Source organism: Neopelma chrysocephalum, unplaced genomic scaffold, assembly GCF_003984885.1.
Source record: "Neopelma chrysocephalum unplaced genomic scaffold, ASM398488v2 Primary Assembly neopelma1_97034, whole genome shotgun sequence".
Lineage (NCBI taxonomy): Eukaryota > Metazoa > Chordata > Aves > Passeriformes > Pipridae > Neopelma > Neopelma chrysocephalum.
In genome coordinates, this window is record NW_020925676.1 from 272,174 (window position 1) to 297,398 (window position 25,225).

Below are 25,225 nucleotides of genomic sequence, written 5' to 3' on the forward strand. Positions count from 1 at the left end.
GAACCCCCTTATTCACTTCCTTTTCTCCTTCTCCCCACTCCTCAAGCTAACCAATGAGAGAAAAGAAAGGGGAGAAAAAAAAGAGGAAAAAAAAAAGGAGGGGGGGGGGATGACCCACACTCTTTGCTCCAGTGATCTGTTGTTTGGAGAAGGCTATCTGCCCTTGCACAGCCCCTTGGCCATCTGGGCCATGAAGAGCCCTCAATCCCAGCCCTGAATGGTAATTGTCTCAGAGAGCACCCTCACAGGCATTTCAGGCAGTGGGGCTTATTAAAATCCTGAAGGGCAGTAATCCCTGAATGCCACTAAAAGATCTCCAGCTGCTACCATTTATGAAGTAGGCTTGACAAGAGAGAGAAAAGGAGAGCAAGCTGGGGGGAGGGAGGAAGGGAAGGAAAGGAAAAGAGAAGAATTTAGAAGAGGCAAGTTATCCAAATAGGGCCCCCATCAGAAGAGTCACGTTTTATCAGCTTAGGCTTTCTTGCCTCAGTTCCCAAAGGTATCTCCACCCAAACCCATGTTATGTGTTCTTTTTAACTTCCTCCTGAAGGGGTGTGGAATCCGGGCAGGAGAGGAACACTTCATGAACATATGCTTACAGAAGATGTAAAATGAGTTAGGAAAGAGAATCAAGGAAGGCAGGTGAAGGAGCCAGAAGCAGAACTGAGGTCTGCCTTTTCCCAGCTGGTATGAAGAAAATTTTTGGATGTGAAAGCAGGCAAAAAAAGGTTTTCTTGCATGTGTATATCTCTCCCCCTGTAATTCTCAGAAGGTCTTTTCATCTCATTAGGTTAAGCTGATTAATAAAAATTCAGCAGTTTGCCCATTGCTGCTTCAGAAGTGGTGAAGCAAGTTGAAAGATGCAGGCGGAAGGTTTTTGTGTTTGAGACAATAAGTGGGATGACTTCTTAAATCCTTCGTTGTCATCCTCCATTAGAGATAAATAGACACCTTGGCTCAAATTCCTCAAACAAACACTGCGTTGCTACACTTCTTTATTTTCTATTAACCTTCCTAAAAAGCTTTAAACCTTCCAAAGTGCGGGGATTTTTGTGTGTGTTTTTACAATTCACCAAGTAAGTAAAAGCTTTCTCTCATTTCAGCAATTATTTAGACAAGCTGTTGAAAAAGCATTCTTTAACACGTATGTCAAAAACGAAGGCTGTGGAAAATGAAGAATGTGAGCTGGTCAATTGCTATATTTTAGTAAGAAGACTCAACTGAAGCTGAATGTGCAATTTGCATATCTTCAGAAACTGATATAACAAACAGGGTTTTAAAAAAATATTCTAGAGGCTAGAATTTTAAAATTCTGCATTAATGAAGTTGAAAGCCTATGAATTAATGTAATTCATCATCTAAAGCCCTAAGGGTAAAATGACATATCCGTTCTCTAGTAAAAAATTATAAATTTTGCATTTTGAGGCATTACATTTGCAAAATCCATTTCTGAAAATAATTTTTTTTTCAAGTGTGTCAGAGGTTGACAACTCAAGTAAAAGATCAGGTTGAGAAATCAAATCACTCCTACCTGTTTCCTGATTATTCATGACAGAGCCTATTACAAATTTAAAATGACTTTAAATTATTTTAAGCACTAACATCAAAACATCTTAATTAATACATATAAAACCAGCCCTTCAGAATTTCATACTGTTCTAAAACACCACAATGTCACTGTATAGTAGAGAGGTGCCTGATCAGACAGGCAGTTACATGACATGTTTAAAGTATTTTAGCAGATTTTGGATCAGAATTCCATGATCTTTTTTTCAAAAATGTGACCAAAAAGAATGCATATCATGCATTAATGTACATGAGTGTGTATAACTTTTTCTACATTAAGGTAGAGCAATAGACCAGATATCATCAATCTTATCTGCTGAAACTTGCACAGATCATTGTAAAACATGCACCAATTTTGATATTCCACAAGGCAGGGCTACTGCAGCTTTTAGCAAGAATCCTTGTGTTAAACCAGTGAGCGTTCTCTCAAGGCATTTGCTTTTTAAGTATGATTTGAGTTTGTCTCTAACATGCACAGAGATAAAACAACCATTTTCTTGTTCCATTTTCAAAAATGACCCAGAACTGTGCTGTTTCGAACTTTTACTTCAGATAAGAGACTAAATTACAATGGACACTTTCAGGACCCTGTTAGGTTCATACTTTATTATGCCCTTCTTGGTACAACTGTTTTAATACTTTGCCAAAGGGTGAGTGGTTATGCAAAAGAAAATGTCCATGCATGTTGTGGACTCTAGAGAAGCAAACCTTAATTCTTCAAAAAGAACCTTCAAAATTTTCCTGGCTGTAAAATGCCAATCATAATATTAAAACTGTTATGTTAGATGAGAAATAGAGAAGTAAGGCATACACACAAATGTGAAAAATAAGGAAAAATAGAAGGAAACCGGCTTAGACATTAGTTTGGCAATACCTGCTTTTATTTAATTGGTTTAAGTTACAACTCTTTTAATAGAAGTATGAAATATACATACAGGAGATATACAGATATATAGATATATAAATATATAGATATATATCTTCTCTGTATGGGCAAAAGCAGCAATCCCATTAATCCTTCCTGAGAATAATTTAAATGTATCACAATAAGAATATACACCTGTATGTTGTCCCGAACGATCGTCTCATTGCAATTAAAATATAGCAATGAAACCAAGTACTAGATTGTCAAGAAGTAAAATTATTTTGCCCAATTACAGTACCATTGTTCACTATTGTTTCTGACTAATCAAGCTAAGCTCATTTGTATATTTCTCATTAATCATAAATTAACAAGTCAGTGCAGAATCTTGTTAACAAATACAGAAGAACATAAAATTCACATCCTTTCTGAAGCTGTAACACAGAGGCAAAGACACGCTGACTGTGTTCAGTTAGGAGGTTGTATACATCCCTGATTCACCCGTCCAAAGCAATGGCCTGTCTGTACTTAAGGAGAGCAACTCTTTACCATGTTTTGTGACTTCAATTAGTTCACCAAAAGGCCAAGCCACCATAGGAAACAGGCTGTACCAATCAAACCAGGAAATTAGTTACAGTGAAGCTGAACTGAAAATCAGCACCTTGCACAGATGATGAGGCGTTTTCTTCCCTTTGTTCTCAACGAGATATCTTTCAACATGAAAGGTGTAAACTGTTAGCAGATCACTAGGCAAGGTACCTCTGCTGAGCCGCCTGCCCCGCATCCATTGCTTCAGCCTTCATAGAGACAAGACTAATAGGTCTTTGTACAATATTTTGTTCTCTGTTCACTCCTACTGAAAAATAATACACTCCTCTTCAGAAGACTGCTGGAAAAACAGAACTCCTCCCAGCCATTACAACATTGTAATTATTTTAAGTTTTCTTAAGAAAACATTGGTAGAATTAAGATTTTTTTTTAAATTAAATAAAAAGATTGCAATAAGCCCAGTCAATTTTGTGTTATAACATTTGTCCATCATAAAATTTTGTTATTCCAAAACAGGAAAGGTAAATGGAGAACTTCTTAGAGAAACAGTAGGCATGACTGTATATGAGAGTATTTTGCATTAGTACAGTACAGTTAGTGTACTTATTTGAAATTCAGACATTTACAGAATAGTAGAATCAAAAAAGTTTGAAGAAAACAAATGCAACTCAGTGTACAATGGTAAGTACCAACAACTATCTGTTTCTCAAACTGACTTCTGCTAAAATGGGAAAACAGCTAGTTAGAATGTTAGCATAAAAAAATAAAGCTGCATTATGGAGCTATGAGACAAATGCAGTATTGCAGAGACAAAAAACCCAAAAGAAAAGACTTGTAAGCTCTCCAGAATACTCATGGTTACAGCTGAAAAATCAGCCAGAGTAGCGAGGGATCACCATTTTGGTTTTGGTTTTTTTTTTTTAGCATGAGACTGAAAAAACCCACACATGAATTTGATTGGTCATTCTACTTTAAAAAATGCCAGTCAATTCACAAATTAATGTCATTTAGAACAGTTCATTTCGTTAGTACAAAGAAACAATATGTAGTTTTCCAAGTTTAACAATAAACCATTCCAAAATTCAGGCATTTTACTCTCTCTCATATACACGTTTTAAGGGTAAAATAAAGATCTCATGGCTTATGTAACAAATAATTGTTCTGATTGTTGCAGAAGCAGTAACTCTAAATTTTCCTTTCTATAAAATATCAATCATCATGTAAAACTGTTGTGCTACGTGAGGAAGGGAGGCATGCACACAAATGAGAAGAGTATTTAAAAAAACAAAAAGAAAGAAAAGTGGCCCAGACAAGAGTCTGGTAGTTGTTTCCTCATACAGGCTGTATTGAAAGTCACTTTGCATTTGTGGCATACACAAAAATTCTTTTTAATGATGTTTAACTTTTCCAAGTTGCTGGTGTTTGTGATGAGGTGCTTTTCATTAAAATACATTTTCCAGCTGTTGGTTTAAAATCCAAGACAGAAAAAAACTCTAGGAAATGGTTAAAACTGGAAAACTAACAAGATGTAAATCTGTTAAGTGTGGAAAACAGATTCACTGCAGAAAAAAAATAATCATAAACCTTCCTATTTTGTATCATAACTACAAACGCCTCTACTAGGCATTTCTGCCTTTGGAACAGATAAAGGATACTGAACAGGATCTGGTGATCAACACTATTTACACAGAGTATGCTTCTCATTAGGGAAAAAAAAGAGAAGAATGTTAGGGGCAGGAGGGATGACATGGTGACACAACAACCGAACAGATTGTATATCTTCAAGCATTCTAGACACCAAATAGAGTGATCTCTAATGAAACGAAAATTCTAGTAAACTAAAATTTTAATCGCATTGTTCCACAGCAGTTTGCACTAATGTGTTACCTACCTATTGAAAGTTGTTTTCTCTCACTTTGAAATTGTACCACTCTCTATTATAAACTTGAAAAAACAATGCTTTTGCTAGCTTTAAAACACTGAACTTCAAGTTTCTTATCTACAGTATTTTCATAGTTTAGGCAATTCCCATCCTTGTCTCAACTTCTTCTACCCCACCCATGAAGACTGGGTTTCTTCCTGTTACAGTACTGCTAGAGGGTAAAAGCAAAGCACAGTGCAGATTCATTATTAGAGCACTGTCAAGCATTTCTTCCTAGATAAAGGACTAATGCAGTAACAAGACAATCCTATTCCCATCTGAAGCGAGTAAACAGAATTTGCTTTTACACAGCTCCTTTCATATTCAAAATATCCCAATATGCTTTACAATAATGAGACAGATACACTGTCATTTCCGTAATCTCAAATGCAGAGGGCAAGGCTTTGTCTTGCGAGTCGAAATAAAAGGAGGTCATGGGTCCTTTGAAGTTTCCTTACATCATCTAGACTGAAGGACAGGATGGAATGGAGAACGTAACTGAGACAAAACAGAAAGGGAACTGAGACAAAATAAAAAGGGAGGAGGACAGGTGACCATTGTGAATGAAATGTGTTTGAGACATCTCTTTCATCATATCTAAGGAGCACCAACATAGAAGGAAAAATTAATCAGCAGGAAAGACTTTTTTTTTTAAGACTGGCAGCAGGTACAATGCTAATCCTATTTTTCTTTGAAGGCTTTTCTTGGGCAGGAAGGGAGGGAGGGAGCTAGGAAGCCTGGCAAGATGAATTCCACTTTCATCACATCAAGGTAGAGATCTATATGCATACAGAGATTCAGTTCAGGTGAATGTAATGCAGTAGGTTAAATTACCCACCCAGTTAACATAAGTACTCATCCAATAAAGAGGTGAAATATCCTGGCAAACGAGAATTTTAAAGGAACTTAGTAAAAAACACTTCTAAGGAAAACAGAAAGGGGACAGGAAATTAAAAACAGATCAGACAGCTCCCCATTGCGCCTTAAAGAAAGGGTCCCTCACCCAACCAGCACTGGCTGGCAGAAGCTTCTCCAGTGAGGATGGACTGGCAAAGGAAAGCACAACAATCTCTGCTCTGTGTTTTATTGCCAATCTTGTGTTCCCAAATGAATTAATAAAAAGTGGTGACCTAATTAAACTACATCCTCTGCATCTTGCGTTCCTTCTGCACAGCCAAGCAATAGCTACATGGAACAGAACAGTGGTGGTTAAACTCTCCAAAATACTTCATCCATCACTGCTCTGAGTAGAGCCTCAGTGAGGGAGGGAGGGAGAGAGCTGCCCAATAATCCACCTTCATTGCATAGTTGTTCACAAAGGATTGAAGAACCTTTGGCAGGAACCATCCCTTAAAGCATAACTTTGTGCCTCTTCTCCAATCCTACCTCGGTGAAATTAAGGCTATGTTCACTGAGCATCTCACACAGAAAGAAGGTGGACAATTTTGGATGCTCCACCTCTGCAAAGCTTTATGCAGCCCTCAACAGGGCTTTGGCCTTTTTCTGCTAGAGGTTCCACTTCCTCAGCACTGAGCAGTTATGCCTTCAGCTGTGTTCACTGTTTAATTTCCCCCACTGCCTTTCTTCTTCTCCTAACACTTGCATACTTTAGCCTTGGCTATGGAGTACTGACTAAGAAGGAACAATAGGCACCTTTCAAGTCTTTAGAGTGAGCTTTGAGCAAGGTTCAGCTCAGAGCCCCAGTCAATATTTACTGCAGCTTGAAGCCACTGTTTCATGGCTCCTTCCAAGTGGAACACACTAGTCAGGAACCCCTGGACCTCACCCGATTTTATCCTAACAAGATAAAATAAAGGGATAAACAGATTACAAACAAAAATATTTTTATTGGAAATATTCGTAGTCACAGAACAAAAAGAAATAAAGAAAAAAGGAAGGGGGACAGGAAAGATAAAGAAGACACTCTACAATACCACAACTTATGTCTGAAGAGAAATAAGCCACTTATAATTAGGAAAGTAATTTTTCCCCTAAAGCTGATTAGCAAAGTTTGAAAATCACACATTAGACACCACTACATGCAAATCCATTTAAAGTGCCACAAATAACTGAAGAATGCAAAGAAACCCACCTCTTCAGCTATCTAACGTTCTCATTCTCTTTGAAACACCTAGGTCACAGCATGACCACAAATTATAGCATGACCATAAATTACAGCAATGAACGCTTTTGCACAGATACAAAATTTTGATGTTTAAAAACCCTAAGTGAAAAATCACACTTTCAGCTTATCAAGTGAACAAAGACAGAAAAAAGAGTTAAGAACTGTCTTTTTTCACATTAAGGACCTAAGTCATATGTAAGATGTAATTACTTGTCCAAAAAAATGGATGGCTTCACACATAATGACAATTCAATTAAATGTTTTTAAATTTTTTTTTCATTAAAATTGCAGGATTATTTTTCTTTTTGCATTGCAATCGCGCTCTATAGAAGTATTCATCTGTTTCTAGAAGCTTGCAGAATTGCAGCAAATCAACAAAATCAAAAGAAGTGTCCTGGCAGAAAACTGAGGCTGCAATTTAGAGAACATCCCCTCCCCTTCTTTAGCTTCTTCTCTCACTCCCTGTAACAATCTACATTACAAAAAAAAACCCTCCCAAAAATCACATTTCTGACAGGGAAATACAACTGGACTGACAATCATAATTTACCTGTTCAAACTGAAAGCCAGCGGTATGATTTTTTGTTTAGAGTAGCTGGAGTCATGTCTCAACATGCTTTCTTATCTTAGACTCCACTGGAAATTCTGAGTCAAAGAGTCTGACAAGCCACTGTCAAAACAGGAAAAATTACAGCCTTACCTTCAGATGTGTCAAGATCTTTTGAAAAACACATTTTATGTCAGCCCTGTGGTTAGAGAGCATCAACAGCAGAACAGATGCATCTTTCCACCTTGCATGTTCAACTTTCAGATGCATGAAGTTTTGATTGTTCAAGTTGCTTTACTGGAGAATGTTGCATTATTGCCATGACACTTCTTTGATTTTTAGAATTGGTTAGCATCAGATGGGATTTCCAATTCCACTCCTCTCACTTTAAGGGAATGCAGGAAAGCTTGTAAGTATCAAAAGTATAAAAAACCCACTACAATTAAAGGATTAAAACAGAGGTAAGACTCCTGAGTATTTAAGAAATATGTTCTTACAAAACAGAGTTCGAAATAAAAAATTATGAGGCTTCCCAGTCCTCAAGAAGTAAATACAGACACCTTTATACCAAGCTCCGTTTGTAACAAACTTCTCTTACCCTTCTTTCATATTACATTCTCCTAACCGTATTATGCAGGGTGAGAATTTAATCAATATATGGATAAATAAGTTTTATATAATAAATATGTACCCACGCTCGAAATACTAGTTTTGAAGAGGAGTAAATATTTGGTAAAGCACACCCAAAACAAAGAATGGGCTCTGCAGAAGTGGTAAATGAAAACACAAGGTAAATATTTTTAGAGGGATTTAATAATGTCCTATTTTTTAAAACAGCTTAGTATTACTAGTAATGTTTTTGAAATTTGGAGAGGAATAAAAGAGAATGAGGCACAGTGAAGCACTGTCAACTGAACAGTTGATACTTAGTTCATTCTCTTCCATTACTGCAACTTGAAAAATAAAAGAACATATGCAATGATTCAGTAAACTCAATGGGAATGTCATTCAAATACAGCAGAGCATCTGATCAGAGTATGTTACCATGCTATTTCTTTTACCCTATGTACATTAGATAAATATGGCAGAATACTACTTACATACTATTCCCAATCACTTATTAAGGGAATACTGTAGAAGAAGATAATTAGTAATCCATATTATTATAAATTAGGATGTGCTGTATTAATCAGACTGACAAGCTGAATATGTGTAAACAATATTCTTTCTTCTAAGACATTATTTAAATAAGCGCATTACTGCAGTGATGAGGACCACAAAAAGTTGGGAGTGCACAGAAGGTTCTTTCTAAAACCTATAAATTTATCTTAAAAAAAGAAATTAGTATTTCTTTTCCTTCTCAAAGGCAGGGATGTTTCCCAGACCAAAACCACTAATAAATTTATCCCTAACAGCAATCAAAAATAACAGTACTATTCTCTAGCTCATTTAACTGAAAACCACAGAACCTTTTCACCTGTGTACATCACCATCCTCTTGAGACTAAGACACTACCAAGACTCATTTTGTCTATGGCATTGTCATTACAGCGTGGAAAGCAGGCCACATTTTGTTTTAAGCATAGGACTGAATCTGAAAGAAAACAGCTAATTCAAGAAGACTGGACTAAACTTACCTGATACTAATTAAGTATCTAAAAATTAAGGCTTGGGTGCCTCCACTCTATGAAGTAAATAGTCATACAAACACAAAGAGGAAGCAATCATTCCTCTGTCATACATAAAAAAATGAGTACAGAAATCCTAATTGGGCACCTCAGTGATCTGATTTCCTCACAGAAGTTACAAAGGCAAAATTGCTTTCATCAGTAATAACAGATTAACTCCAAACTCCACATCTAAAATTAAGTGCTTAGGAAAGTCTTCCAAATGCTTTGTTCTGAAGAAGGCCATTATATCAACATTAAATCAAGACAGATAGTATGAAAAATGAAAAACAGAGATTTCTTTTTACAGTAAGCTATAAAATGTACTTCAGTCAGACACAGGGTCTGAAAAAGTAATAATAAAGTGATGTTCTAAATCACTAAAAAAACTTTTTTTTTTTTTAAAGCTAACTGTCATGCTTCAGAGTAGAAACAGTGAACATGGAGATTCTCCCCATAAAGTCTTCTTTGCAAGTAAGTTCTATATAATTAAGATATAGAGAAAGGGTTTGCTTGGAATTTGAATGCAGTGAATAGCCATGATATAATGAGAAGCAAGTATGATCTACCATTCTAATTAATTTTCCTTCTTCACCCACACTGTCACTTGTTATGATAATGTGAATCTTAACCTTAATGAGAAATTTCATACCACCTTGATTAAAGATCCTGGAAATAACAACATACTTTTTATTTTATTTTTATTTCAGTGAAGAATCTCTTTATACTCTCAAAACCCTCAACCCTTCTGCTAATGAAGTTCCCATCTCCAATACAGATTTTTAGAGACTGATTTATATTTCATGTTTTTAAGTGAGGATTATGCTATTATGCGTATTAAAAAATATCATGCTCTGCAGGAAGTCTTCTTAGTACTTTTTTCTAGAGGTACTTTGTCTGAGGACTTTTTAAGATGTAAATTTCTCAATAAAATTGTGTATGTATTCCTTTACAACATTTTTGAACTAACACAAAAAGCTATAAAATATTCACAGTACATTTTTAAAATATATTTTACAAATCAACATAGTTTCAAAGATTTCTGGGAACCTTGCAAGCAACTCACTACAAATACATGGAAGTAATATTAAACCGGGCCCAGTGTCTTACAACTGGATCTGCCAACACAGACACTACAAAGCATGATCAAATTTCAACTGTATGCATGATGGATACAGTTTAAGAATCAGAACTGGATTTTCTTGCAAGACTCCATTTTACAAAAAATAAGCTTATTCATCAACATGTATCTTCTCAAATTAAACAAGGGTCACATTTCCTTACATATGTGTCTTCCCCTCATCATGTTTTATCTCATAGCCACTAGACATCAGCAAATCTGCTGAAAATCATGAAAAAATGTAATATGTGATACTCCATTAAATGAAACTGCTTCAAGGAAAATTGCTTTCTCAGTAGCCTCAAAATACAGTGACATACCACATGACAGGAATCACTGCTCACCATATTGGTTAACAGATAATAAATTACATGGTTAATATGTTGAAGAGTTTACATTTGTAAGGAGAAGTAGCATTAGGCATTTACAAGATCCACCTGGTCTTTCTGTAATATCTTGTCTAGAAGAGAGCAATATACTGCATGTAGTGCTTTGGAAAATCCATAATCTGTATCCCAGTGGCATATTACTATAGCTGATTAATTTTACCTTCATGATCCTAAATTATTAATTATTTTTTTGGCACACACTGAACCATACTCCACTATATAGGGCATTCAACATCTTAAGAGTTTCACTAATGCCAATCTGCTTGACATATGATAAGCCTGTTCTCACTTTTGAAATCCCTGACAGCAAAACAACTACTCATTCAACCAGGTTTGCTTTTACCCTTTTCAGCCACTCAAAGGTAGAGGTCCCAAATGTGCACAAACTGTTAAAAAAAATTTTAGTCTAGAATGGACCCAACCAGACAAAGACCCACTGGGTCCACAGCAATCCCATGCTGCTGGGCCCCCTCACTGGATTCAATTGGGTGGCCTCACAGAAACTGACAAGCCCAACTACTGAAACTCATACTCAGGAACTACACCATAAAACCATCAATACAGGACCTAAACAAACTCCCATCCAAAGCAGTGGGAGAATCATTTTGCTTCAATAAAGTTGTATCTGAACACTGCCAAAAAATGGCAATAAAAAACCATCAATAAATGGGGTATTAAAAGAAAAAGAAACACGTTGCAGTGTCTGTCGAGACATACAGTGCAAACAAACAGATAGGCTTCCACTCCTCATTACTGCCCGTCAGTTCCTAGTGACTTCTAATTTTAAAAACTATGATATATATTTAAACAACTTTCCTTCATCAACTTTAAGGGACCATTTTTTGTATAGTATTTAAAAACCTCCATGTGCAAAAAAGCTGAAATAAAATCTAAGGCACCAAGCAGTCTCAAAAAACCCATACGGCTGCTGTCTGCAAATCTAAATACCTAAATATGTTCAAAATTCTGCTTCTGAGGATCTAGTCTTTTTAAATCAGTGGCCTAAAAAACGCTTAAATAAATTGCTCATTATACAGGCTGCAAATAAATAATTAGTAAATATTACTCGGAAGGCACAACTTCACTCTTTCAGTTTCTTTACGAACAGCATTTAAGATAATTCACACTGCAATTATGCACTTATGCTTACATTTGGAAATATTTGTGCATGGATAAATGGAACTGGCACACATTCCACTCAAGTTGCTGCTGCAGTACACCAAAACCTTAGCCTGATTTCATTTAAGATGACCCACACACCATGCGCTGAAAACAGAAAAAAACCCAAATGTGAACATGCAAACTAGCTGCTTTCATTCAGCTTTTTTTTCTTTTTTTAACTCCAGTTTACTATGCAGGGCACAAGCAAAAGCATACAAAGGATAAGATGATTTCCACCCATTTAATAAATGCAGGCAAATACTGGCTTTGATCGCAGCAATTTCATTGGAAAGCTAAGTTCACCAGAGAGTGTGTAACACAGAATGAGAGAAAGGCAAAAGTGGCTGAAAAGCAAAGGGAAAAGTGTATGCAACTTGGGCATAAGTGAAGGGACAAATCTAACCCTAGAATTAAGGTCTTTTGAATACAAGAATAATAAACTTCCAAGTAAATGTACTTCACTATGACTGAGTTTCCCCAATTGGGTATTGTATATATATAATTTTATATATATATATATATATATATATATATATATATATAATTACTAGGCACACACTTCCCATATTCTTTCCCCCTAAAAGCAGAGCTGACAATGGTGACAGCAGAGTGTGTAATTAGTTTTTATTGTTCCCCTGACAGCCACAGCTCTGCAAGGACCCCTTGCCTTTCCCATTGTAAATGTTATGGAAAAATACACTAATGACAGGCATTTAATTATGGGCACAGCGACCATGATGGGAGCTGTGCCAAAAGTGATTGGCAGCTTTGGACACCAGATATTCACAGCAATGGTTCTTTTTTTATCATACCTTGTAATCCAGATTACTGAAGATATGAGTTTTTAAAAATATCTTTCCTGAAGCTTTAGTCATTGTCTAGAGAAATTATTATTAATTACCACAAACACACAGAAACAGAGAGAAAAAAATCAACAAAATGGTAACTTTTTTTGTTAGTACCACGAAGTTTTTTGAAAGACGTCTCTCCACTCACAATGCCATCAACATAAAAAAACCCTACTGACTCCAGCACGTAGTTGACTTTTTTTTTACATTACACATAGTTACAAAGAGATGCTATGCCCTCTTAACATATCTTTATTCAGTATTTACAATAAACTGTTCCACATTCAACTGTAGTTGCTGAGGTGCTTTTTTTCCCGATTAATTAGCAATTGGGAGACACGCTTTTTGGCAGCTTTTGTATCCCTATTATTTCTTTTGGTTTGGCACAAAAACTCCCTTTTGGAAGCACCAGTATTTGTACTGTACCCCACTTAGTGATGGATCACTAATTTTTAATAAACTGAGCCCCAAAAGAACTGCAAAAAGATGTAAAAGTGTACTGGAGCAATAACTGTAAACAAACAAACAAACAAACAAACGGGCAGGGGGTAAGAGCCCTTGCAGAACATAAAATATTAGGTCTCTTCCAGACTATATATGGAGAGGCTATCCAGGAGATCCCACGTAGTCTTAAGACATTGGTTTGAATTGGCTTTTAACTACTTGATCCAAATCTCTGCCTTTATCTTTAAAAAGCTTGAAAAAGTGACCAGCTAATGTGGATGTGCAATTTCCTTGAAGAATGCTATATCTGAATGTTCCTTCACTGTTTCTCATCCCTCCCCCACAACCAGATGAATGAAATTGCTCTGTGAAGCAGATCTCTATGAAGAATGACCACACAATTCTGGACCAAACGGTTCTAAGTCTATGTAGCAGTAAAAAATCCCTGGCTAGCCGAACAAAGCAACATTATTCCGAAGTGGTAAGTTTAGGAATATAAAAGTGAAGCTGTCTGGCTCTAAAGTGGTAACTTACAAATAGCTGCAGAGTTGGCTGCCCATCCCCCACCCAGCTGGCTCTCATATCAGTAACTTCAAAAATGCAGTTTGCCATTATGGTGGCTTAAGGCACTTTGTGTGCCAGTGCAATGACCATGCTGTGTGTGCATGTCAGAAGGTCAATACTTTCAAATTCCAGAGTCTCTCTTTATTTCCTTCTTTTCTGGAAACAATAGGAAAGAGAGCAGGATTGATAGCTCCTACTTTGTTAACTTCTGCTCACCAAATGCCCTGCCTGTACGAATACATAACTATTTTTTTAAAAATCTGATTAGACATCAACTAAAGTGGAAAAAAAAACCAAAACACAACTAACAACAAAAAAACCCAACCCAATGCAGCTGTTTTTCCTGCTCATTAACAACATTAATTGGTAAATTTCCTTGCAAAAACTTTTAACAATTGCAGGGGACTCAATATCATTAAAGGTGCTAGAAGTCCTTACATATTGCTCATGAATTAGCATTGAAGACTGACAACTGTACTACAGAGATCATCATCAAAATCACCAGTAAAATACTTATTTTTTTTTATGTCTCCTCACAAAAAACAAAAGAATATGTATTTTATTTATACAGCGCTACAAAAACTACAAAATGTTACACATTAAGAGATTTGGGGATTTTTTTTGTTTAGTTTTGAAAAGGTTTAGAATGTATTCGGCTCCAGTTTCAAATGCACACACTGAGAAAAGATACTCAAATTTATTTAGAAAATTTTAACAAATGCAAAGTAAAAATTAAACCAAAAAACCCTATGTATGGTACCAGTATTAAAATAAAAATATTTATATATTTCTTAGCAAGTCCCTGTGTGATAAGATAATGTGATGTTAAGGTCTGTAGAGAGAAGGATATTCTTCTGAGTTGTAATATGGATATGAAAAATACTACTTTGGAGTCCACAGAAGCAAAAAAGGTAGTGCTTCATTACTACTACCCGGTAACAGCCACAGCACTCAACCATGACTGATGAACAACTCTCGCAATGTGAATGTGCCCGCCATGGCCAGCACCAACCCTCAAGCCAGAAAAATTGCACCATTTCAGGGAGAAAATATTCCATTATTTCAATGAATAAAGAAGGTCAATGACGTACGGAAAACATTCATTATGGCACAAAACACATCCTGTCAAAATATGCATCCTTTTTAAAAAGTCATGACGCCAAATTTTATCTCTCAGAATGAAACAAATCTATTTTAGCAGAAGTTGACCAGTGTCGAAGTGGACGTATCTCCTACCCCAGTTTTTCTGTCTCACCAGATGCTTCACAAAAAAGTAATTTCTTCTCTGCACTCCAGCACCATTTCATTACTATAATCAGAAACCAAAAATGGTGCCTATCAAATAAGATGGTTCTTCAAGAGTCTGATGAAAACAAACAAGCAAAAATAAATTACTCAGTGATAAACAAGAAGTAAGATTCTTTTATTGTGGATTCTGCGGTTGAACAGTTCCTCATCAGATTAATGGGATGATCTAATGGCAAAAAACAAAATTAGCAATATGAAAAATAATTAATACTGTACTTACAGGTTTTGTGAATCTAAGTCCTTTTTTTTCCATGCCATATGTCAGCATGGATAGGTAAATTCTTCGACCGGATTATAATGCAAGTGACAATAAGAATTGTAATCTTCAAGGCTTTCCAAGTAAAAATTGTCGAACATGAAGAATTTCCTCTAAATTGGTATAAGGAATTCAAGCAGACTTGCTAATTAACAGGACTCTTGTGTATCTTTTCATTAGCTAATTTTTCTTTTGACAGCATTTTTACTGGTCATGCATTTAAACAGAAAAATGGCCATGAAACTACTAGCATACCAGCTCACACAACATGGGCATCAAACTATTTCTCTGTGTTTTACAGCAGTCAAAAATAAACAAACTCATTTTTTTCATAAAACTAGAGTCTACCAATGTATTTTCATCAACCTGTCAACAGTAAAATATGAAGGATGTTTCCCCAGAATTGGGGGATATATTCCTTTTACTGGAAATTCTGGCATTCTATGGGGGATAAATCCTTGCAGAACAGTGACGGGGTTTTTATATATTTTCAAATACTTCATTTTAACACAAATTATTTTCTAAAATGCATAGGAATGGGAATTTGTGCTTTTGTAATGTAACATTCTAGGCTCAGTTTCCTAAAAAAGAGGATTTCAGACACATATACATATTTGCACATTATAAAATAATACCCACCACTTTAAATGAGCTCAACCATAATGAAGCTTGTAGAGACTACAATGAATAGGGAAAGTGCAAAACTGCAAGGAAGATTTCTAATGTGTGAATGATCCTATTCTTCCATTCAGATATGCTGGAGTACCTTACAGTACGGCTTACTCATAATAACTGTAATACCAACAGAAAGCAATTTTAATAACATGTCTGTTTATTTTAAACCAAGCGTTTTCATTTAATTATATTCATGTGCTGCTGAATGACTAAATTTTAAGCACAAGCACAACAAAAACTAAAATGAAACAGGACCCTTTATTCTCAACAGTGAACTACACCATTTAGAAACACTACAAGATGAGATTAACCATGAAAGTAAAGACATTTTTTTAAGAACAATGCTCAGAACTGGGTAGCAGAGCAAAGAGTAATTACTGGAATGAAATTGCAGTTCCAAAATACTTCTAATTGCATTAAAAAAAAATTTAAAAAATGAAAAACAGTGAGCCAAAGCAACAGAGGCACATCTCATAGGCATGGACAAACTAGTGTCTACTCATGGTTTCTCCAGTAAAGGTTGCAACTTTGTTAGCATCCTCTCTAAGCTGCTCCCAATGACCAGCCTTCTTTATGCACTTTCTTGAAGTCTAGTATTTCAGCAATGCAGCAGTCCTCTGCCCAGCAACAGACTGGGTTAGGAAGAAGCAGTAACAAAGTACTCGAATAAGACCAGAGAGTTCTCTAAGCACATTCCTGTAATCTTCTCTGTTTCATTTTACATTTGTGTGCCTGAGCACTTGCTTATCTACCTGTCCACCTAATGACCTGGGAACTACTAGTGTGTGAAGAAACAGCACACTGGGAAGATGGCCAAGAACTAAAACACAGATTCTGCAAATAATTTTTTTATTATTACTTTGAAATCTAAAACAAGATATCTTAGCCAGAAGATGAGACCCGGAAATTTGGTTGAAATTCCATCCACTTTCTAAACATTTGAGAGTTTACTAATTAAAAAAATTCATTTTCAGATTTTTTTCTCACACAACATTATTATATACTCTACACCACATTACCACCTAATGACACACTTCAGTGCACACATACATATGTATATATGTGTATTTATACATAAGTATGCACATACCTACATTGAAATGCATACATATTCTCAGATGTGTATACATTACATATGCCTCTCCATATGAATGCCATGACCACAGCTCCTGAAGGACTAATTGCATTCACTCCCTTTCCCAGCCCAGCTTGAAACTGGTAGATTGCTGAGATCATAACAATAGGGGAGAGAAAGGAAGGCTCATCTTTTTCTGTCCCTCTCGAAAAGGATAGAGGGGCTAGCAAAAAGAATGCAGTAAAGTGTCCTGACTGTGTGCACTTGGAAAAGATTTAGGAAGAAGCATTTCATGAAGACCATGTACCACTTAATAAGGTGCCTTTCATACAAAGGTGGAAGCCAGTGAAACTATTGTTCTTCATGCAGTTTTTCCATAGAAGGTTGAAAGTGTTTCAAACCCCCACTTTTAAAATAAACACCAATGTTCTTTTGGAGATGCAAGGTGTTAATGAAACTATTAAAAGCAGAGAAAGTAGGTGTAAAGAATTAAAGGCTCTACTACTGATCTTTTAATTACAGGGAATCAGAAATTTCTTTAGCTCTCAGAGAAAGCTGCTGGATAAAATGCTCTCAAAATACAAGCTATGCTGTTTCAAAACTGTTTTTTAATATACATATATATACAATATGTATATATATATATATACATAAGCATGCATGCCATGTGTGTATATATCCCAAGTACTTAAGCTCCTATGATTCCCTTGACATAAGAAACATACACAGAATACCAACACCAAAGCAAATGCCTTGATTTTGCCTCTATTCATTCCCAGCTTCTTAGTTGTTCTTAACATGCGTAACTGCTTTCTTCCTATTCCAACCATTTCTTCATGGCTTCCCTAAACCCTGTACACAGGCAGAACTGTATCTATATGGAAAACAAACAAGCAAAACCAAACCAAACAAACAAACAAAACCAAACCAGCCTATACAGCCAATACAACATGGTGAAATCTGTGAACACATAAAAATGGATGGCAGGATACTCAGAAATCCACCCAGCCAGCAAGTGTGCTCCAGAAGTGCCACAGTCAGAGCTTCTCAAAACTAAGTCCGTACCTTTGGCTGGTCCAGGTAAGCACTAAAGTACACATCCAGTCATACACTGTGTGTCTATAGCTAACTTCGTAGAAGTTAGATCTTTTCTGAAACAGTGCCTAAATACTCAGCTACAAAATTCACCTAAGTTTAGACATCCAGGTTGTGAAATTCTAGCCTATGCATGGAATTTTCTGGTTGCTGCTCCCAAGTTTCTATCCTAAAAAAACCCCTCCAGCAATATTGATAAAATTGTGGTAACCAGCTTAATTATGGGAAATCACCAACTGAAGTTTTTATAATAATTCTCTTACAGATTTTACACACCATTTTCTTGTATAAGATACAGCCAAACCCAGTAATACTCCTAGTAAAAAAATATTTGCTTTTGTGAGACTACAAGCTTTGACCTCTATATATAACCAGAAACTAGACTTGAAATGTTGGTACTTTTAACCATCCTGAAACAAATAACAATTTATGATGCTACATAACCTGACACTGAAACAACTTACAGGGAAATACCTAAATACAAACCACAACCTTAAAGCACACTCCTGCAAGCAGAAAAATGTATCATTAATTATAACAAGTCGTTCAGCTTGAACTCTGACAAGATTAAAAACAATAGCAAGCACCAGACACGCAAGTAGACCACTTCAAAATATTGCCCAGGTACATGACATTCAGTCTGAATTCTAATTACAAGGACACCAGTACTCAGGATTAAATTAATATTCCAAAACAGAGGGTTGTATTCAGAATAATATTCTCTGATGACAACAGTTTGTTGTCCTGCATAAGAACATATATGCAAACAGTGCTGAAGACTAATGCACTTCAAGGTGACAATTAGAATTGGTGTACATTTAATTCTAAGCCTACACAAATAAACAAATAAAACATATTTTTGAGCTTATTTAAGGATTAATTTCCAATTAAAAAAATGATTAAAAGAAGTTATTTTATTTATACTTCAGAATCCTAATACCTGAACATATTCTTACTTGGAACTAGACTACAGCATTTATGGTGCTTCATGTATGCTGATAATTAAACACATAAGAAGAGTAAAGAATAGGAATACTTTAATCATTTCTAATAAGGGACTTAGACTCTATAAGAATACACAACTCTGTCACACATACATGCTAACAACAGTGAACAAACAACATTTTCTAATTGTTCTAGCAGAACTTTGGCAACTAACCAAGCAATGTAATATGAATTTTGCTAATAGACTCCTCAGGTATTTTATTTACCAAATATTGTTCACAGCAGGAGCACTTATCAATTGAGCATTCAACAATTTACTAATGTGTTTTTCAATGAGGATGAAATCTTAACGTATTTCAGTAAACTGCTGGACTTTCATACTAAAGAACGAAACATCATCAAATTGGAAGAACAATTATTATTAAATTCTTCAAAGTTTAGGTGAAATGTTACTTTAGAATGCCTTTAATCACTAGCAAGATAATCAATGTTTCATTTTTTAAAGGGAATTAATTAGTTCTACAGCAGTTTATTAATTCTGAATAAATACAAAAAGAACTAAGTTAAATCACAATGGTGGTATCTCTGTTTAAAGAACAACAGTATATTTTGTCTACTAATTTCAAATAGTTATCACCAAGTAAGCATCCCTACTTACTTCTGCATGAGTACATCTCTTGAGTCTGCCTCTGGATGCAGATAAATCACTGTAAAGTTATTCCTGCAACATTGTTAATTGCTCTAAAAATTTTCATAACCAAAGACAATTCTGCCTTCAGCTTAGATTCTAACTAAACAAACTCAAAAGAGAAGTGCTTTCTTTTCTTTGGGTCTCTTCCACCTACCATTCAGGTGTTTGCCTGTTTTTCTGTAATTATCATATTACTTGGAAAGCCCATAAAAACTGGCAAGTTGTATAAAACAACTGCACCCTGCTCTTTCTCATATTTTTAATTCACGAACAAACATGACATGACCAAATAGATATATCCATTGTGAAAGAGCAGTGAATATTTTAAGAGAAGAAATGTTTGTTTTTAAAACGGAAGGTTTAGAAACGTCTTAAAATTAACTCTTCCTCTAGTGTTTAGAAGAATAACAAAACTAAGTTTCCTTTGCAGTCTGCTGATGTTTAATGTTGGCTTAATAAGACATTCCATTATCAGTAATAAAATATGATAAACTTACTAGAAGCGTTACAAATCCAACTCAATGAGTAATACCTACTGACTAGGTAAGCGTTGCTTGTACCTTCAACTCTCTTTACTTATGTACAGTTACTGTACAAGTTCATCAAACATATGACAACAAGAAGTGAAAAATCTTGAATGTAAGACTATTTTTGAAGTATTTTAGCTGTTATACCAGTAATGTGTGCATTCAGTCAAACCTACTTCTTTCAACAATCCTCATTTTGCCCAGTGGGATTTGAGAATATTACTTTATTTTTTTACCAGCAGTTACATTTCATTTTGCCTAACTACAACAGAAAAAAACCTCTGATTTTGAGAGACAAACAATTTTTTGGGACATATGTTCTTTGATGTGTGATGTGAGGTGTAACTTTTAATCTTATTTACTCTGAGCAATTTTTTTCAAGTAACACACATAAAAAAGAGGAAAACGTAGAAACAGGCATTTAAACTCATACATGCTCATCATTCCTAGGCATGATTGTTTCTGTGGATAAATCCTCTCTGCTTCAAGCTTTTTGTGCTGACCATTTATCACTGAGGTGGTGTGACCAGGAACACAGTGCTGGACAGACCAGTTAACTCTGGGCACTTGAAAATTCTGCCTGTTAACCTCTGCATCACCTATTTCGAATCTGCTCTGGAATACTGAGTAGGGGAGTTTTCTGCAGGCGACACAGATCTATTAAAAAACATGACCTGTGACAAAAATCAATGTGCTAATCTCAAGCCAAACTGCGGTATCAGAAGCATAAAAAAGAGATAACCTAAGATAAAACGTCCCCAAATTTACTTAGCTTGACAGGTTTACAAAAAAAACCCAAAAAACAACAACAAAAAAAAACCCACACAAAAAAAACCCACACCAAAAAAAACCCCAAACAAAACAAAACAAAAAACCAACAAACCCACAAACAAACAAAAAAGTAAGTCTGCTCATAGGCACCTTAACAAGGCAAAAGAATTCAATACCCAGGTGACTTTATACCTAAATACATGGACACCATTTGGAGCAGGGCTGCAATTGAAATTTGCTGATGCTAAACATGAGGGAAAACTGCAGAAAAAAATTATAAATGAAACTTCCCTTTCCAGTGCTGAACGGCACACGCAAAGCCTGGTGCCAGAAACCCTCGGCGCGAAGGGAGCGGGGCGACTGTGCCAGCACCGCTCGGCCCCGACGGCGGGGACAGCGAAGATGCTCCGGACACAGACCCCTGGCCCGGCAGGGCAAACCTACCTCGCCTCCTCACCTTCAGCCTGCCCGAGAGAGCCCTCCGCCGGGCGGGCAGGGCAGGGCAGGGCCGGGCAAAGCCGCTCCTGACAACCCTCCCGCCCGGGGTGCTGCGGAGCTGGGGAGCGTGGAGGCAGAGCCCCGCCGCGCTGCCCGGGGCCGCATCCCCGCTACCGTAGCCCGCCGGGGCAGCTTCGAGGGGCCGCTACCTGCGCCCTCTCATCCCATCCAAGCCCCCGGAGCGGGCTCGGCAACAGGCACGAAGCTGTCCCGCAGAGAGGAGCACCCACACCGCTTTGGGGGAGCATCCGCCCGACTCCCGCGGGCCGGCGTCGACCGACCCCGGGGAAGTCTGGTGCGGCCTCCTAGGAAGGAAAGGGGGGCAATAAGAGAAAACCACTCCCGCCACCCTCCCCATCGCCGCTACCCTGCAGACCTGAACCTCCATTAAAATAAAGTTTTCCACGCCATTCTCCAGCCGGGGTTAGTTCCTGCGGTTTCTGGGCAAGAGTCTCCAGCGCCCGCCCGCCGACAGACCCCCCCCCGCAGCAGTGCGCGCCCGCGGCCGCCCTGCGTACCTGGGATTGGAGCTGTTCCAGTAGACAGCGTAGCGGTCGGCCACCGCCTTGGCGCCGGGTTCCTGTCCGCGCACGCACACCCACAGCGCCGCGGCCGCCAGCAGCAGCATCTCCACGTGCGGCATCTCCGCCCGACCGGCAGCGCAGCGATGCGAGATGCGGGGGAAAAAAATTAAAAAAGGGGGGAAGAAAGGAGAAAAAAAAAGAATAAAAGAAAAAGAAAAGAAGGAGACGGGGGCGCAGGCAGGACCGGGTCGGGGTAAATAAATAAGAAACAAGGCGCGCAGGCGGTGGGTTCCGCGGCGAGCCGCACCGCAGCAGCGAGCTGAGGGCGCCTGGCGCCGCAGTCGCGAAGCCAGCGGGCGAGGGCGATCCGCGGCCCCTCAGGGAGCCTTATCCCGGCACGGGGTGGCGGGGGCCGAGGCGGGTGTCGGCGGCAGGCGGCGGGCGGTGCTCATTCACCGGGAGTCCCGCACGGAGCCAACGGCACGACATACACCGGCCCGCCGGCGCGGCGGGCGGTCGAGGGGCGGCCGCTCCTCCGCGACTGCGAGCGGCCCCGACCCGCGGCTCGGGCTTCGCGGGGGTGGAGGGAGCAAGCGAGCTGAAAAACGGCGGAGAAGAGCGGACAGGAGGAGGAGAGGAAGGAGATCTTTCGCTCTGGAAGCCCACGGGGGGTCCTGGCAACGTATTAAAGGCGGCCGGCTGGGAGCGGGACGAGAAGTACCCGCAGATCTCAAAGTACAAAGTTTGTGTCTTCCTTCCTGGCCCTCCGCTCCCCGCAAATGAGAAACAAACAAAAACAGGGAAAAAAATAGGGAGGTGGAGGAGAGAAAAGGGGGGGGGAGCAAAACCCCTGAGGAGTTTGCTCGCTCCGCTGATGGAGTTGAGGAGCCTGTTCTGCAGCACAGTGTCTTGAAGGAGACTTTGTGGAGTGGTTTTCTTGTCCTTCCTGTTCCTGGGCGGTGGATGCACCAAGGACTAGCAACAGCAAAGGCGGGGAAAAAAAAAAGGGCAAGAAAAAAAAAGGGGGGGTCAGAAAAAAAAAAGAATGGCCAATCCAAGAAATATTGCGGCGTGGAAACCAAAGAGATGGAAGTAAAAAAAAAAATTGTTGTATGAGAGGGCGTGGAGAAAAGCAAAACCTCGGAGAAGTGGAAAATCAAGCCTGCAAACTCCTCTGATGATGCTGGTCTTGGCTGGCCTCTCCTGCTCGGGGAACGAATGGAGCGATACGGCGAGGTGCGGAAATCTCTTTCAGCCTCTCGGAGCCTCTCTGCGATAAATCAGGGTCCAGTCCCGTGAACATCAACTTCTGCGGAAGGACAAAACAGTTTGAAAGAGCACGGAGGGGGTGAGAGAAAAAGAATCCACCCCTCAGATGACTACATAAGGAGATCTTAAAAAAAAACACAACCACCCCAGATCTTCTCGATCTTGCCCAACAGCTGCTCCCCTTTTCCCTCCGAAGCAGCAGCAAGAGCAGCAAGGAAAAATATACCACGCCAGCAGGCAAATAAATAAACTTGAATGCAGCGGCAGGCAGGGAGGGATCGTACAGAGCGACGAGGATTGGAGGGGCAAAAGTCAGTTTTGAAAAAAAATTGCTTTATGGGAGGAAAAAAATCTTTAAACAGTCACGCCCCCTTTTGCAATGACCGGTCCCTTCACTGCGTGTAAATCCGACATCAGCAACCTGGAAAAGCTAGGAGCTTGGCGCGCTGAGCTGTCTCTGTGCATGCGTGTGTGCGACAGGCAGCCGCAGAGATATATACGCGGTATAGCGAGGTACGCACGCACACACACATACACATACGTACGTACATGCACACGCGTGTGTCCGAGGCGGGATCTGGCGCCGGTGTGCGTGAGGGATGAAGGCGAGGAGGAGGTGCAGGCAGCCAGCTCGGAGCACGGCTGCTGCCGCTTGATCATGTGGGATTTTTGCATGCAGTTTACTTGGGAAGGGGGGGGATTTGCCGGCGCAGCCAGTCAGAGCACAGCCTGCTGTTTGCTTACAGATTGCTGCTTTTTTTTTTGCTTTTTTTAATCATCTTTTTTTTTTTTTTTTTTTTTACACCTCGACCTGATTGGCTTGCAACACGAGAAGGAAGGTGTCGTCCCGGGCTTCTCCTCCTCCATGCCAAAAAAATACCCAACCCCACCTTCTGGAAACCTGACTAATTGAATTACTAAGACATCGGAGTGGTTCCTGTGCAGCCTTACTGCTAAAGGTAACCGTTTCAACGCCGGATGCTGCGACAGGCTTATGCGCGGGAGCAGCGCACGGACGAGTTTCCGCCCGCCGCGAGAAAAAAAGCAGTGTGCCGAGTAATTCCGCCGAAACAGAAAAACTCCTTCCCCGCGGTCCCCCGCACACCGCAGCACTGCGGGAGCCGGCGGAGGGGAAGGGGCTCCGCTGCTGTGCAGACACCGCAGCCCGGACACCACTGGCGGCGGGAGCAGGCGGATGGTGGACGCTCCACCGCCAATGCATCCTCGCATCCCCGCGGGCAGGTGAGCTGCTCCCGCGGGCGGGGCGGTGCCGGGCGGGACGGGGCCTCCCCCGGGCGCTCCCGCCAGTCCTGCCCGCCGCTGTTGCCGGGGTGACAGCAGCCAGCGCGACTCCCGTCCCGTCCCATCCCATCCTATGCGGAGGCCCCCTCCCTGCGCTCGCTCCCTCCCTCGCCGCGCCGAGATCGGCGCCGTTCGGAAGCGCCCCGCCTCCCCCCAGCGGCGGCGCCCGGCGGTGCAGGGCGGGCATGTCCCGCGGGGGGCTTGGCGGTGCCGTGGCATCGGGTTGGTTGGTTCGTTGGTTGGATTCCTGATGGAAAATCCTTTTCTTTAGCGTGGAAAGCCGTTCCGGGTTGATCTTCACCGATCGCAGCACGCAACCTGCTCGAAATTTCTGCTCTTCTTCTCAGAAGCGACTGAAGAGACGGAGTTGAAAACACTCAAACCGCTTGTGTTTGAGTTTTTTTTTTAATTTTGGAGTATGTTTTTGGTTTGGAGGGGGGTGTGTTTGTTTTATTTTGTTTTTTAGCAACGATTTTCAAAGCTTTACTATTAAAAGCTTTAAAAATTGTGTCCCCGTGGTCTTTGCA

At 39.3% G+C, this 25,225-nt stretch overlaps 1 protein-coding gene across 4 annotated transcripts in view; it reads right to left on the bottom strand.

The window, feature by feature from the left end:
* Positions 1-24,100, bottom strand: part of EFNA5 (ephrin A5) — a 220,630-nt gene extending 196,530 nt beyond the window's left edge. Inside the window, exons 1-2 of one of the 4 annotated variants that reach the window (XM_027671157.1) lie at positions 23,946-24,100; positions 22,122-23,436 (exon numbers count right to left, since the gene is read on the bottom strand). In XM_027671157.1, coding sequence (XP_027526958.1) covers positions 22,122-22,246 — 125 coding nt within the window. In that variant the 5' untranslated portion in view covers positions 22,247-23,436; positions 23,946-24,100. Of the gene's footprint in view, positions 1-22,121; positions 23,437-23,538; positions 23,661-23,941 lie in introns of those variants that run through there. The other 3 variants (XM_027671159.1, XM_027671160.1, XM_027671158.1) reach the window with 3 other exon arrangements.
* Positions 24,101-25,225: the final 1,125 nt, after the last annotated feature.